Here is a 12500-nt window from a genome sequence, read left to right on the forward strand (position 1 = left end):
GCGAGATGAACAAACAGTATGAGGAAAAAAAGACAGATGAAAGAAGACGTAATGTGATGTGATGGAGAAGATGAAATGGGAGCAACAAGAGCAACCAGAGAAACAAAAATAGAGGGAAAAGAGAAAAAGAGATATACACAGACAAAGAAGGAACAAGAGCAAAGTCTACTGTATGAGTGGGAGAAGAGGAGCGTGCGAGGAGAGCTAGAAAAAGAAATAGACAAAGAAAGAAAGATCGATTGAAAGAGAGAAATAAACAGACAGAAAGGAAGAAAGAAAGAAAGAAAGAAAGAAGGAAAGAAGGAAAGAAAGAAAGAAAGAATTAAAGAAAGAAAGGAGACAGAGGGCAAGAGTATAAAGGAGTGCAAGGGCCCATGCGTAGGACGAGAGAAGCGTGAGTGGAGGAGAGCTAGAGAAAGACATGGAGACAGGGAGGAAGAAAGCAAAACAGAAAGAGAGAACAGGGAGAGATACAGGGAGAGAAACAAAGAAAGAGAACAGAGAGCAAGAGCGAGTGCAAGGGCCCCATGCGTGGGAAGAGAGGAGTGTGCGTTAGAAGAGAGCAGCCAGGCTGCCGGCGGCTGAGTGACAGTAGGCCTTCCTCCTTTCAGCGGCCACTCCACCGCCTGGCCCCCGCACCTGATTCCCCTTAAAAGACTTGTCAACTCGCAGACGTCCCTGAGCCAGAACGCCGGAGGGGGGCTAAGACCAGAGAGACAGTGAGTGAGAGAGAGAGAGAGAGATAGAGAGAGAGAGAGGGGGGTGGGGGGGGGAGAAGTATGATGGAGAGTGACAAAGGAAAAGACAAAAGAATGAGACGCTGCAGTATGTGGAAACCACATGTTCTTCTGGGCTTCTTCACCCAGTCCAAGTGCCTGTCCTGGTTGGGCAGCAGCTGGGCTGGTGATGGTGTAGGGGGAGTGGGTAGCTGGACTGGTGATGGTGTAGGGGGAGTGGGTAGCTGGTGTAGGGCGAGTGGGTAGCTGGACTGGTGATGGTGTAGGGGGAGAGTGGGTAGCTGGTGTAGGGGGAGTTGAAAGTTGGGCTGGTGATGGTGTAGGGGAGAGTGGGTAGCTGGACTGGTGATGGTGTAAGGGGAGTGGGTAGCTGGTGTATGGGGAGTGGGTAGCTGATGTGGTGATGGTGTATGGGGAGTGGGTAGCTGGTGTGGTGATGGTGTATGGGGAGTGGGTAGCTGGTGTAGGGGGAGTGTGTAGCTGGTGTAGGGGGAGTGGGTAGCTGGTGTAGGGGAGTGGGTAGCTGATGTAGGGGAGTGGGTAGCTGGTGTGGTGATGGTGTATGGGGAGTGGGTAGCTGGTGTGGTGATGGTGTAGGGGGAGTGGGTAGCTGGGCTGGTGATGGTGTAGGGGGAGTGGGTAGCTGGTGTAGGGGTAGTGGGTAGCTGGGCTGGCTGACCCTGGTGTGGGGAAGGTGAGGAGTTGTCCCTGCGGCAGGGGGCTGAGGATCGCCGCTGCATTTCATTGTTTTTATCTCCCCGTCATGGTTCATTGCACATTGGAGACTGGTCAAACACAATTTCAAACTTATGTGCTAACCCTGTTGCATAGATTTTTGACAATAATGTACACTTGACTTGACTCTGTTGTCTGTATATTGATAGTCCCCTGCACCACACAGGGGACGTATGTCCTTCTCTGGCAGGCCGAGTCTGTCTCATGTTTGATCTGCCACTGACTTTCATTGTTTACACCTTAATTTCCCTTGGGATCAATAAATGATACTCTACTCCTCTACTACTTATCTCCCTGTCCAGTCACTCTCCCGCTCTCTTACTCCATCGTCTCCTCTGCTGCCTGTAAACAGTATGTATGTGTCCCAAGCACTAAGGACCTATGTGTCCCTCTCTAGAAAGTCAAGTCTCACTTTTGGTTTGCCACAGCCTTTCATTGTCTTTATCCCCCTGTCAAGTCTCTCTCTCCCCCTCCCTCCCTCACCCTCTATCTCTATCTCTCTCTCTCTCTCTCTCTCTCTCTCTCCTCTGTATATGGATGGGTCCCCTGCACGCGGGGGCCTTGTGTCCTTTCTGGCAGGCTGAGGGTGATGGAGTTTGCAGCTGCGTAAAGCCAGTCAGTCGGTCGGTCGGTCGGTCGCCGAGCCGAGCCGAGAGCTGCGGACGGGCGCCAAACATCTGCAACACCTTGTAACCTCTCGGTGTCCGCTTGGACACGCCGGGGGCCAGGAAAATGATTGAGATGAAATGATTGAGGGAATCCAGTAGTGCAGAAATACTGGGGAAGGAGAAGGCGGTGGGGTTGGATGAATAGAGAGAGAGAGAGAGAGAGAGAGAGAGAGAGAGAGAGAGAGAGAGAGAGACACAGACAGACAGACAGACAGACAGACAGAGAGAGAGAGAGAGAGAGAGAGAGAGAGAGAGAGAGAGAGAGAGAGAGAGAGAGAGAGAGAGAGAGAGAGAGAGACCACAGGGAAATGACTATGATGAAATGAGTGAGTGAATCCAGTAGTGGAGAAATTTGGAGGAGCTGAGATACAGAACGAGAGAGTAGAGTGAAAAAGAGAGACAGAGAGAAAGAAGGAGAGGGAAAAAGGAGGAGAGAACCGGGTGCAAGAGAGGCTGAAGGGAGGCAAGACAAGGCTTCTGCTGCTGAAGTTGGCAGGGTAAAAGTGCAAGTGCTTGCATGTGTGCCTGTGTGTGAGAGAGCATGTGCATGTGTGCGTGTGTGTGTGAGAATATGTGCATGTGTGTGATGAGTAGATGTTCCCTTCTCATTTGGCCTGCCAAAATCTAACCTCATCTTCACAAGCGAGACACGTCCAACGCAGCTGACACGTCGGGGTCAAGTCTCCCCCTATTGGCCCCCATTCTCCCCATCCTCCCGGAGCCTCCTCGCTGCGTAACACATCATAAAGAAGAGACGGACATCCACGCAAAACCTCAGGAAGCCCCCACATCTGCTTGCACACCCTCAGCCCCATATCCAGAGTCCAGCCCTGTCACAACCCAGGCAAGCACACTAGGCAATTGCCCAGGGCTCCCAGATGAAAGGGGGCCCCCTGAGTAACGATTGGTTCTGTACCTGTACTTCAATGACAGCAATGACAACTTTGTGAGTGTGACTGCACCTCTCTAAATTACTCTCTTCAAATGACTGATAAGTGCAATAATACGGCTATTGAAACTATACTGCCCTCCCCAATACTTTGAAGAGAAGAAAGGGGAGGGAACTAAGGGCCCCAAGTTCCTTGAAATGGCCCTGCCAGAGTCCAGAGCGCCCGGGCCGTGGTTTCAAGCCAGCAGCATCAGCAACAGCAGCAGTGGCGGCAGCAGCAGCCGCTACATTACATTTCACTCTGTCACAAAGTAAAGGGGGCCTTTTAAACTGTCAGCTGTCAGCCGTGCGCTGAGTGACTTTAATGCGCCTAATGACAATAGCAGACACGGGCCGAGCGCTGATAGGGCCGAGAGATGGACGGATGGATGGATGGACACATGGAAGAAAAGATGACACAGGAGACGGGGAGGACAAAGTCGGACGGTGAGGGGTTTACGGCAACTACCGTAACCCCCCCCATCCATCTGCTAACCCAGCAGGGGGGTAGAGGGGGTTGATGGGATGTTGAGGGGGGAGAGGGCGGGGTTGGGGGATGTTGAAGGGAGAGAGGGGGGGGTGGGGGGTTGTTGAGGGGGGAGGGGGCTGCTCGGGGTAGTTGGAAGCATATCCCAGAACGGCAGATGACATGATGGGCCGCGTAAAAGCTGTCAGAGCGGCGAAGGACAAATGCAAAATGGGTCTTGGGAGATGATGGCCGCCGCACTTGACACGCACATCTGGAAAGACACTTATCAGGTGAGGTTGACAGTTGATCACTAGGGGGTCGGCGTAGTGTCTAGTGTCTGTATGCGTTTGTGTGTGTGTGTGTGTGTGTGTGTGTGTGTGTGTGTGTGTGTGTGTGTGTGTGTGTGTGTGTGTGTGTGTGTGTGTGTGTGTGTGTGTGTGTGCGCGCGTATGTGTGTGTGTGTGTGAGTGAGTGCGTGAGTGTGTCTGTTTGTGTTCTCGTGTGTGTGATCGCGGGTGTGTACTGCGTCTGGCTACTTATTTCTATAACTTCAGCCTATATCCTAACCATTTTGAGGCCCTGTTTTGTCCAGGTGGCTGTCCAAATGCTGCTGGGATTCAATGCTGTTCAATCTTGAATCCAAAACTCAAACCTAAACCCTGTAGTCTATGGAAGGATAAAGCTCAAGCTTAGATCGGGCCTACCAATTAAAGCATCAATTCTGACTTTCCTTGCTGTAAGCTGTCCAAATATTCTCACAAGCACTTAAACTCACAGCTTTAGTCCCAGGACCTGCCACTGTTTTGCCTCTAAGTAAGGCACTTAACCCCACTTGAACCACTCCACAGAGCCTGCAGTTATTGGTTAATTGTAAGCAACCACTGCGCTTTTGAGGTGGGTGGGTGGTCAGTGATGATCTGAAAACCTTTGGAAAACACCAATGACCCAAATGCCACAGGTAGCCTTGCCCTGCCATTCGTAAACTCCTGGTCAATTTACATTTCCCTCCACATTACTTCTGGATCGGGTCTCTCTGAGAGGAGATCTCATGTCTCCAGGCAACAGGAGCAACCAGGAAACATACTGTATTACATATGAGCAGATTACATGTCATGTTCAAATGGTAGTGACAGGCCAAGTCAGACACACATGTCAAACTTCAACAGAGTTCACCCCTCCCACCAGTACTTTTGCCTGTTCCATGCCCTAATGAAATTAGTATGTGGGCATGATGACACCAAGCTTTGGCACAGGTACTGTACGACGGGTGGGAAATCAGGAGAGACACACCTACCACTCCCACATGCGCTGAGTGACTTCATTATTTAAGGAAGAAAAATCCGCACTCACAAACTAAGTCTCATTATTTATTTATATTACCACCATTTCCAAAAGCAAACGCGTTTCGGCATACCACGCACTGATGAAGGCTTGATAGCCGAAACGCGTTTGCTTTTTGGACATGGTGGTAATATAAATAAATAATGAGACGCAGTTTTGTGAGTGTGGATTTTTCTTCCTTAAGTTGATACTTTTTATCTCGCACCCAAAGACTTTCGTTTTTCCAAGAAGTTGAGCACGTCCTTTGCCAAAACTTGACTTCATTATTTATTTATATTTATATTTTATATCATTTATTTATTAAGCTGGAATCATACACGCCAGTCCATGTATACTTGGCGTGCGCTAATGGTGTGCGCCGTCACGTGACCCAAAATGGCACCATGCCCCCCCGTCGCAAACTCAAAAATCATGGCTCGGCGCAAAGTCACGCGGAGTGACTTTAATGCGCCTAATGACAATAGCAGACACCAACCGTGCACTGATAGGGCCAATAGATGGATGGATGGATGGACACATGGAAGAAAGGCACGTGACACATGGAAGAAAGGCACTTGACACGCGCACGACCACCACCACTCCCAGCCCCCTCACCTGCAGCACGTCCCCCAGGTCAGCGGTGCTGATGTCGGGGTCCTCGGTGGTGTTGAAGGGCACGGGGGTGATCCGCACGAAGGTCAGCACCCGCGGCTCGGGGTAGCGCCACATCATCACCCCTGGGCTGTCGTCCGTCTCATTGTAGAACACCACCTCGTGCGGCCCGGGCAGCTTCTGAGAGGCTGAGGGTCCGAGAGAGAGAGAGAGAGAGAGAGAGAGAGAGAGAGAGAGAGAGAGAGAGAGAGGGAGAGATGGAGAGAGGGGAAGAGAGAGAGAGAGAGAGAGAGAGAGGGAGAGAGAGAGAGAGAGAGAGAGAGAGAGAGAGAGAGAGAGAGAGAGAGAGAGAGAGAGAGAGAGGGGAAGAGAGAGAGAGAGAGAGAGGGAGGGAGAGAGAGACATTAGACATGAGACAGACCAGAGATTACATGGGCACTTTGCCACAAACTTCTTACATGAGCTGTTTCTTCGTTAATCAGAGTTAGTTAATCGCTAGTTTACTGTACATAAATATTCTAAACTACCTAATGTAATTTGCTTAAATATTTAAACCAGCTATATATAAAGACATTATTTGACTGTTTACATGATGCCTATTTAATCGGTTTGTACATGTAATTGGACTAAAAGTGCCCATGTAAACATGTCTATTGATGGAAATAAAAAACTCCAGTAGAAGCAGAAGAAGCCAAAATGGAGATCAATACTTCAATTCAGTTCAGTGAAAGCTGTCTCAGCGGTCAGCGGGGATTTGGAATGCCATATGGTGTATGAATGTGTCAGTGTGGGTTTGAGTGTTTGCATGTGTGTTTGGGTGTGAGTGTAAGTGTGTGTGTGTGGGTGGGTGTGAGTGGAGGTGTGTGTGTGTGTGTGTGTGTGTGTGAGAGTGGAAGTGCGTGTGTGTGTGTGTGTGTGTGTGTGTGTGTGTGTGTGTGTGTGTGTGTGTGTGTGTGTGTGTGTGTGTGTGTGTGTGTGTGTGTGTGTGTGTGTGTGTGTGTGAGTGGAAGTGTGTTTGAGTGTGTGTGTGTGTGTGTGTGTGTGAGTGTGTGCGCGCATGTGTGTAGATGTGTGTGCATGCGTAAGGATGTGTGCGCGTGAGTGTGTGTGTGTGTGCGAGTTTGTATGCGAGAGTGTGTATGCGAGAGTGTGCGTGTGTGCGTATGTATAAGCGTGTGTGGTCGGAGGGGAAAAACTACTGGGTGTGTGCGTGTTAGTGTGCGTGCATGTGCGTGTGTGTGTGTGCATGTGCGTGCGTGCGTGCGTGTGTGTGAGTGCATGTGCGTGCGTGCGTGCGTGTGTGTGTGTGAGTGCATGTGCGTGCGTGAGTGCGTGTGTGTGTGCGTGTGTGTGCGTGCATCTGTGCATGTGTGTGCGTGTGTGTAGAGCTGTGGGTGGGCACACTGGAGTAGGGCGTAGAGAAGAGTAAAGCACATGGCCTAAATCCTCTTACATTTCAATGAAAACTGTAAGAACAGATCTATAAACGAATCAATCATCAGGCTGTTTCCCCCTCGTCTCTCTGCACCCTTGTTCTGTTGCCCACCCTGCATATGGATTACTAAACCAAACAGCAAGTAGCCAGGCTACAGTCACCACATGCTAGAGACAGCAGTCACCTGCCTATCTCCTACAGTAGGAAGCCTGGCTGCTGACAGGGTGGGGGGACAAACGGGTAAGTTGTCCCGGACCCAGGCAGGGCGGGGCACCAGAATTGGGTCTGCAGTACATTGCATGTATTGAGAGAGGGCCCTTTCAGATGATTGCGCCCCAGGCCCGACCAAAGCTGTTCCTGTTAGGACGTAATATCTACAACATGCAACTACAATCTATACATTTACTATAAAAACAAAATATGAAAAATATAATAAAAGGTGGTAGTCATTTTTTATTTGAGCCTAATTTGTGTGTTTTGTCAAAGCCGGGGCCACTTGGCAGGGAAACTGATATGGCAGACAAAGGCCTGAAGTCAAGCAGCACTCTCCTGACCCTGAGCAAAGGGTTAAACAAAGACAAAGGTCAGAGGTCAACCTCCTGCAGAGCACCTCCTGATGTCAAGACACAGGAGTTGAGCGATTGCCGTTTTTTTTTTTTGCCTGAGGAGGTGGCAGACATTTGAGCCAATCAAAATTCAACCCATGCTGTGCTCGTAAATGGAGGAAGTTAATTGGCTGGGGCTGTTTACGACTCGTCCAAAAAAGCCATCATGTTTGTTTCCTATTTGCAGGGGGCGGGGGCGCCAAGTGAACATTTAGTTGAGGCTGTTGTGCATTTCAGCACAACAACACTGCTCTGTCAGCTGGATGACAGCAAGTGGCTACATACATCATAAAACTGCAGTACAATGTGGACTCAACTTTAAAAAAAAAAAAAAAAAAATGTAGACTCTGTGTATACAAAGACTGGCACAGACGTAAATAGAAGAAATGTTGAGCGATTTGATTAATGCCTATGCATCTGTTTGCCTACAGAACCCCTGGGGTGTACCAGCAACTTTAATACCCGCTCTCACCACTTCAAAACGCAACTCGCCCATCCCCTCCTGCGTAAACCGGCTGAATCACCAGGGGCACAGCGCGCATCTGGACGAGGAAAGACAATACTGTATTTGTTGTTTCAGAGCGCTGAGTGGGGGCAGACTGCTCCAGTAGTTTTACCAGACCCGATCAACCCCCACCAACCCCAACCCCCTCCCCAGCCAAACTAGCCCCCACACTCTTCCCATACCCACTCCTCAGAATACAGTGCTGCTGCTTAATTCAAGTCTGCTTTATGTGTACATGCAATCAGACCCACTGGGGTAGGGGCACAAAGGGGTCAGTTGTCTTGGGCCCAGGGAAAGAGGGGGTGCCAATGAAGTGGATTCTCATTACATTGCATGTATTGAGAGTGGGGCCCTTTCAGTAGACCTTGTCCCGGGCCCAGTCAAAGCAAAAAACAAAAACAAAGGGAAGAGGGGCACTGAGAAGAAAGGACAAACATAGCAAAAAAGCTGGCTGCGCTGCCCGCAAGGGCACAAACAGTGGGGTTCTCTTTGCACTCGATGCCTCGCAGACCGTATAATTGTAGCCCCGACTCGGGCTGCTTTCATGTGCAGTGTGGTGTACTGCGGTCGCTCTTCAAGGTGCACACTGTGCATTGTTTCCATCGAGCCACTGGCTTGTTGTTTTTGTTGCTGATGTTGTTGCTGTGTGCGTGCATAGTGTGTGTGTGTGTGTGTGTGTGTGTGTGTGTGTGTGTGTGTGTGTGTGTGTGTGTGTGTGCCTGTGTGTGTGTGCGTGTGTGCCTGTGCCTGTGTGTGTGTGCGTGTGTGTGTGCGTGTGCGTGTGCGTGTGTGTGTAGAGAAGAGAAGTAGGACTCCAGCTGTGTGTTGTGTTGTGATGCTGGTGGTGTTTTTGGTTCTGCATCTTGCTTTGCTGGTTTCCATGGACTGCCGCTTAATAATGCAGCTGCTACATCACAGACACCTCTGTCACACATACACGCGCGCACACACACGCTCACACACACACACACACAAACGCCCGTGCACACACAAACGCTCGCACACATACGCATGCACACACACACACACATACGCATGCACACACACACACACACACGCGCACACACGCACACACACACGCACATACACCAGGCCTCCCAGTACCCGCTGGCTGTGTGCAAAACCAGCCTGTGCTTTCCAGCGTTCTGGATCTGGTTGAAGCATGTTGCAGATCTCTCTCTCTCTCTCTCTCTCTCTCTCTCTCTCTCTCTCTCTCTCTCTCTCTCTCTCTCTCTCTCTCTCTCTCTCTCTCTCTCTCTCTCTCCCCCCCTTTATTGAACAAGCCCCATATTCTGCACACAGCTGCCTGACTGACTGGCTTCAAAGGCCAGCAAAACAATGCAACAAACAAACCCAGTGGAGGGAGTCTGAACACAGGAGGCCTGGGGAGCAAGGCTGCTGTGGCTGGCACAGTGTTGAGGGGAGTGATGGGGGAAGTTTGGAGTGTGTGTGTGAGTGTGAGTGTGAGTGTGAGTGTGTGTGTGTGTGTGTGTGTGTGTGTGTGTGTGTGTGTGTGTGTGTGTGTGTGTGTGTGTGTATGTGTGTGTGTGTGTGTGTGTGTGTATGTGTATGTGTGTGTAGGTGTGTGTACACAAGCATGTGTGTGCATATATGTGCGTGTATATGTGTGTGTGTCTCTGTCTGACCATGCATGCGTGTGTTTGTTGTGCGTGTGTGTAGGGCGATGCTGCCAGTGCTTGACGGTGGCAGTGGTTCGGGAGGCTTTGGGGTAAAGACCAGCCTGGAGGGAAGCAGACCGCGCCGGCTGCCTTGCTGCTTTGAAGACCAGTGGGAAGTGGGATTTCAACTGCCTCCAGCATCCACTAACACTCAGCCATGATCGGCGGTGGTGGCGCATGGACTAAACCCATCGGAGTGTTCGTCAACAAACCCACATACACAACACAAGCGTGTTTTCAGTCATAACAACCATGATGAGCGTGAGCCATTAAATCCATCTGGGTGTGCGCATGGGGCTTGGTAGTATACCCTGCAGCCGCATGGGCAACAATGGACAGTGCAGTGACACAATTTAGCTACTTGTGCCTTAATGCAATGAACCACTGGCAATGAAAACTGACCAATGAATATAACTGTTTGCGGAGTTTGTCACATTTTTCATGGGAATGAGAACAAGGGGTGTATTTCTGGTCTTTATTTCCGATCTGATCCTCCACTTATCCCATATCTAATGGGTTATCAACAGGGCTGCAATTTTTTCCTCTCTTCCTCCGTCTATTTCCCTAATTTCTGATAGAATCACACTGTGTTATTCTTTATTTTTTGACCTTGGGATCGTGGCAGTAGAGTACTTTAACTTAAGGAAATATTGCAGCTGTGACAATTTAGATTTAATATCACACTACAACACTTGATAGTAGAGTTCAGGGTGTTGTGGTATGTGGATGGCTTTACATGAAGGGCTTGAGGAGAGAAAAAAAGCCATATCATATATTTGACCGTGCTTCTCACTCAAGCATCTGACTTTAATAGACCGACCACTTAAGCCACACACACCACACCTTAAAGCCACACCACACCTTTGACCTAGCCATTCCCTAAATGCACCCGCCACTTAAGCCAGGGACACTTATACAATTACTCCCCTTGTGGTGTGTGCTTGGACATTACCAACACATGACAGCACATTTACCCTCATGTGACCAGGGGTTGCCACCCTTGGCCCTAAATGTCATGACAGAAGTTTTCTCACGGGGTGATAGTAGCGGATGGTATGGGGGTGGGGAGGTGAATTACCTGGGTCCTGGATGTACTGGAAGAGGCCGGTGCGGAGGTCGTCGGAGCTGTGCTCTGTCTTGAAGGGGTGGGGTCCGGGGGGTGAGTGGGGGCGGGAGGCTGGAGGGGGCTCCTCGGGGCCTGGTTGGGTCTGGCCGCTGTTCTTCTTCTGCAGGTAGCCCTGGAGGTACTCCTGGATCAGCAACAGGCAGTTCAGGTGCTCCTGACCCCAGAAGACCTGTAGGAGGGAGGAGAGGGAGGAGAGGGAGAGGGGGTTAAGAAGAGAAGGATGAAGAGATGACAGGAGAAGAGAGATGAGGGAAAGGTAGGGAAGGATTCAAGGATTCAAGGATTCAAGAATTTATTGTCATTGTCAAAAAGGCAACGAAATTGTGTTTGGGGTACAATACTTAGTAGTAGCAGGTTTCCAAGTAAAGTGCAAAACGAGGTAAAAGTGACACCAGTGCTTGACCCCCCCAGCCCCCCCCCATCCCACTTACAGTGCAGCAGAGATTAAGTGCATAATACGACCCCCCCCTCCCCTCTCTCAAACATATACACACACACACACACACACACACACACACACACACACACACACACACACACACACACACACACACACACACACACACACACACACACACACACACACACACACACACACACACACACACACACACACACACACACACACACACACACACACAGAATGTCCAAAGGATAGATGGATAACATTTAAGACAGTAATGTTCCTCAGCAGTCCTGCAAATTCAAAAGTCTAATGGCCTGGTGGTAAACGCTGTTGGCTAGTCTTTCAGTGCAGCTCTGAAGGGACCTGTACCTTCTACCTGAGGGTAGCTGTTGGAACAGATGGTAGGCAGGATGGTGGCTGTCACGCAGGATGTTATGCACTCTCCGTAGAAGGGAGAAAGGATGAGGAATGGAGGGAGGAGAGGAAAGGTGGGAGAGGGCAAATGAGGAGATAAAAAGAGGAGAGGGATACAGAGGAGAGGAAGAGTGTGGTGAATGAAAGCAAATGAAATCAAATAAAAGGAACCAGGAGTGGAAAACATGTGCGAGGAACATGAAGAAAAAGAGAAAGAGAGAACATAAAAAAGGTAAAAAAATAAGGGAGGATGGAGGGATGAAGAGATTGAGGGATAAAAAGAGAGGAGAGGGGAGGAGAAGAGGGAAAGGAATACAACGAGAGGGTGAGTGAAGGGAGGAGCGGATGTTAGGGGAAGGGAGGGGAGGGGAGAGGAGAGGAGAGGAGAGGAGAGGAGAGGAGAGGAGAGGAGAGGAGAGGAGAGGAGAGGAGAGGAGAGGAGGGCCGATAAAGAGGGGAGGGACACAGAGAAGAGGTGGAGAAAAGAGCAAAGAGGGGAGAAAAACAAGTGTCAGACTTCCTGAGCATCAACATCATCATCATCATCAGCAGCAGCAGCAGGCAGCAGTGAGGGGGCCCCAGCGTAGGAGGCTGAGGCTGCTGCTGCTGCTGCTGCTGAGGCTGTGCACTGTGGCGCACGGCGGTATTCCCCTCATCCCCTCTTCAGACGGCATCCGGGGCTTTGGCTTCCACCAGCCGGAATCTCTGACTCAAAAACACACATGGTGCAAAAGCAGCCCGCAGCAGCCCAAAAACACACACACACACACACACAAAAAATCGATGCGTGTGTGAATCAGTGTGAATGTGAGTGTGCGTCTGTGTCTAAGTGTGTGTACACATGTGTCTAAACCCCCTCAA

General features: G+C 50.1%; 1 protein-coding gene across 1 annotated transcript in view; it reads right to left on the reverse strand.

Moving 5' to 3' along the window:
- Positions 1 to 12500, reverse strand: part of LOC134449561 (intermembrane lipid transfer protein VPS13B-like) — a 646790-nt gene that overhangs the window by 119321 nt on the left and 514969 nt on the right. Inside the window, exons 40-41 of the mRNA XM_063199569.1 lie at positions 10772 to 10988; positions 5473 to 5657 (exon numbers count right to left, since the gene is read on the reverse strand). Coding sequence (XP_063055639.1) covers positions 5473 to 5657; positions 10772 to 10988 — 402 coding nt within the window. The remainder of the gene's footprint in view (positions 1 to 5472; positions 5658 to 10771; positions 10989 to 12500) is intronic.

Source organism: Engraulis encrasicolus, chromosome 5 (assembly GCF_034702125.1).
Source record: "Engraulis encrasicolus isolate BLACKSEA-1 chromosome 5, IST_EnEncr_1.0, whole genome shotgun sequence".
NCBI classification, from domain to species: Eukaryota; Metazoa; Chordata; class Actinopteri; order Clupeiformes; family Engraulidae; genus Engraulis; species Engraulis encrasicolus.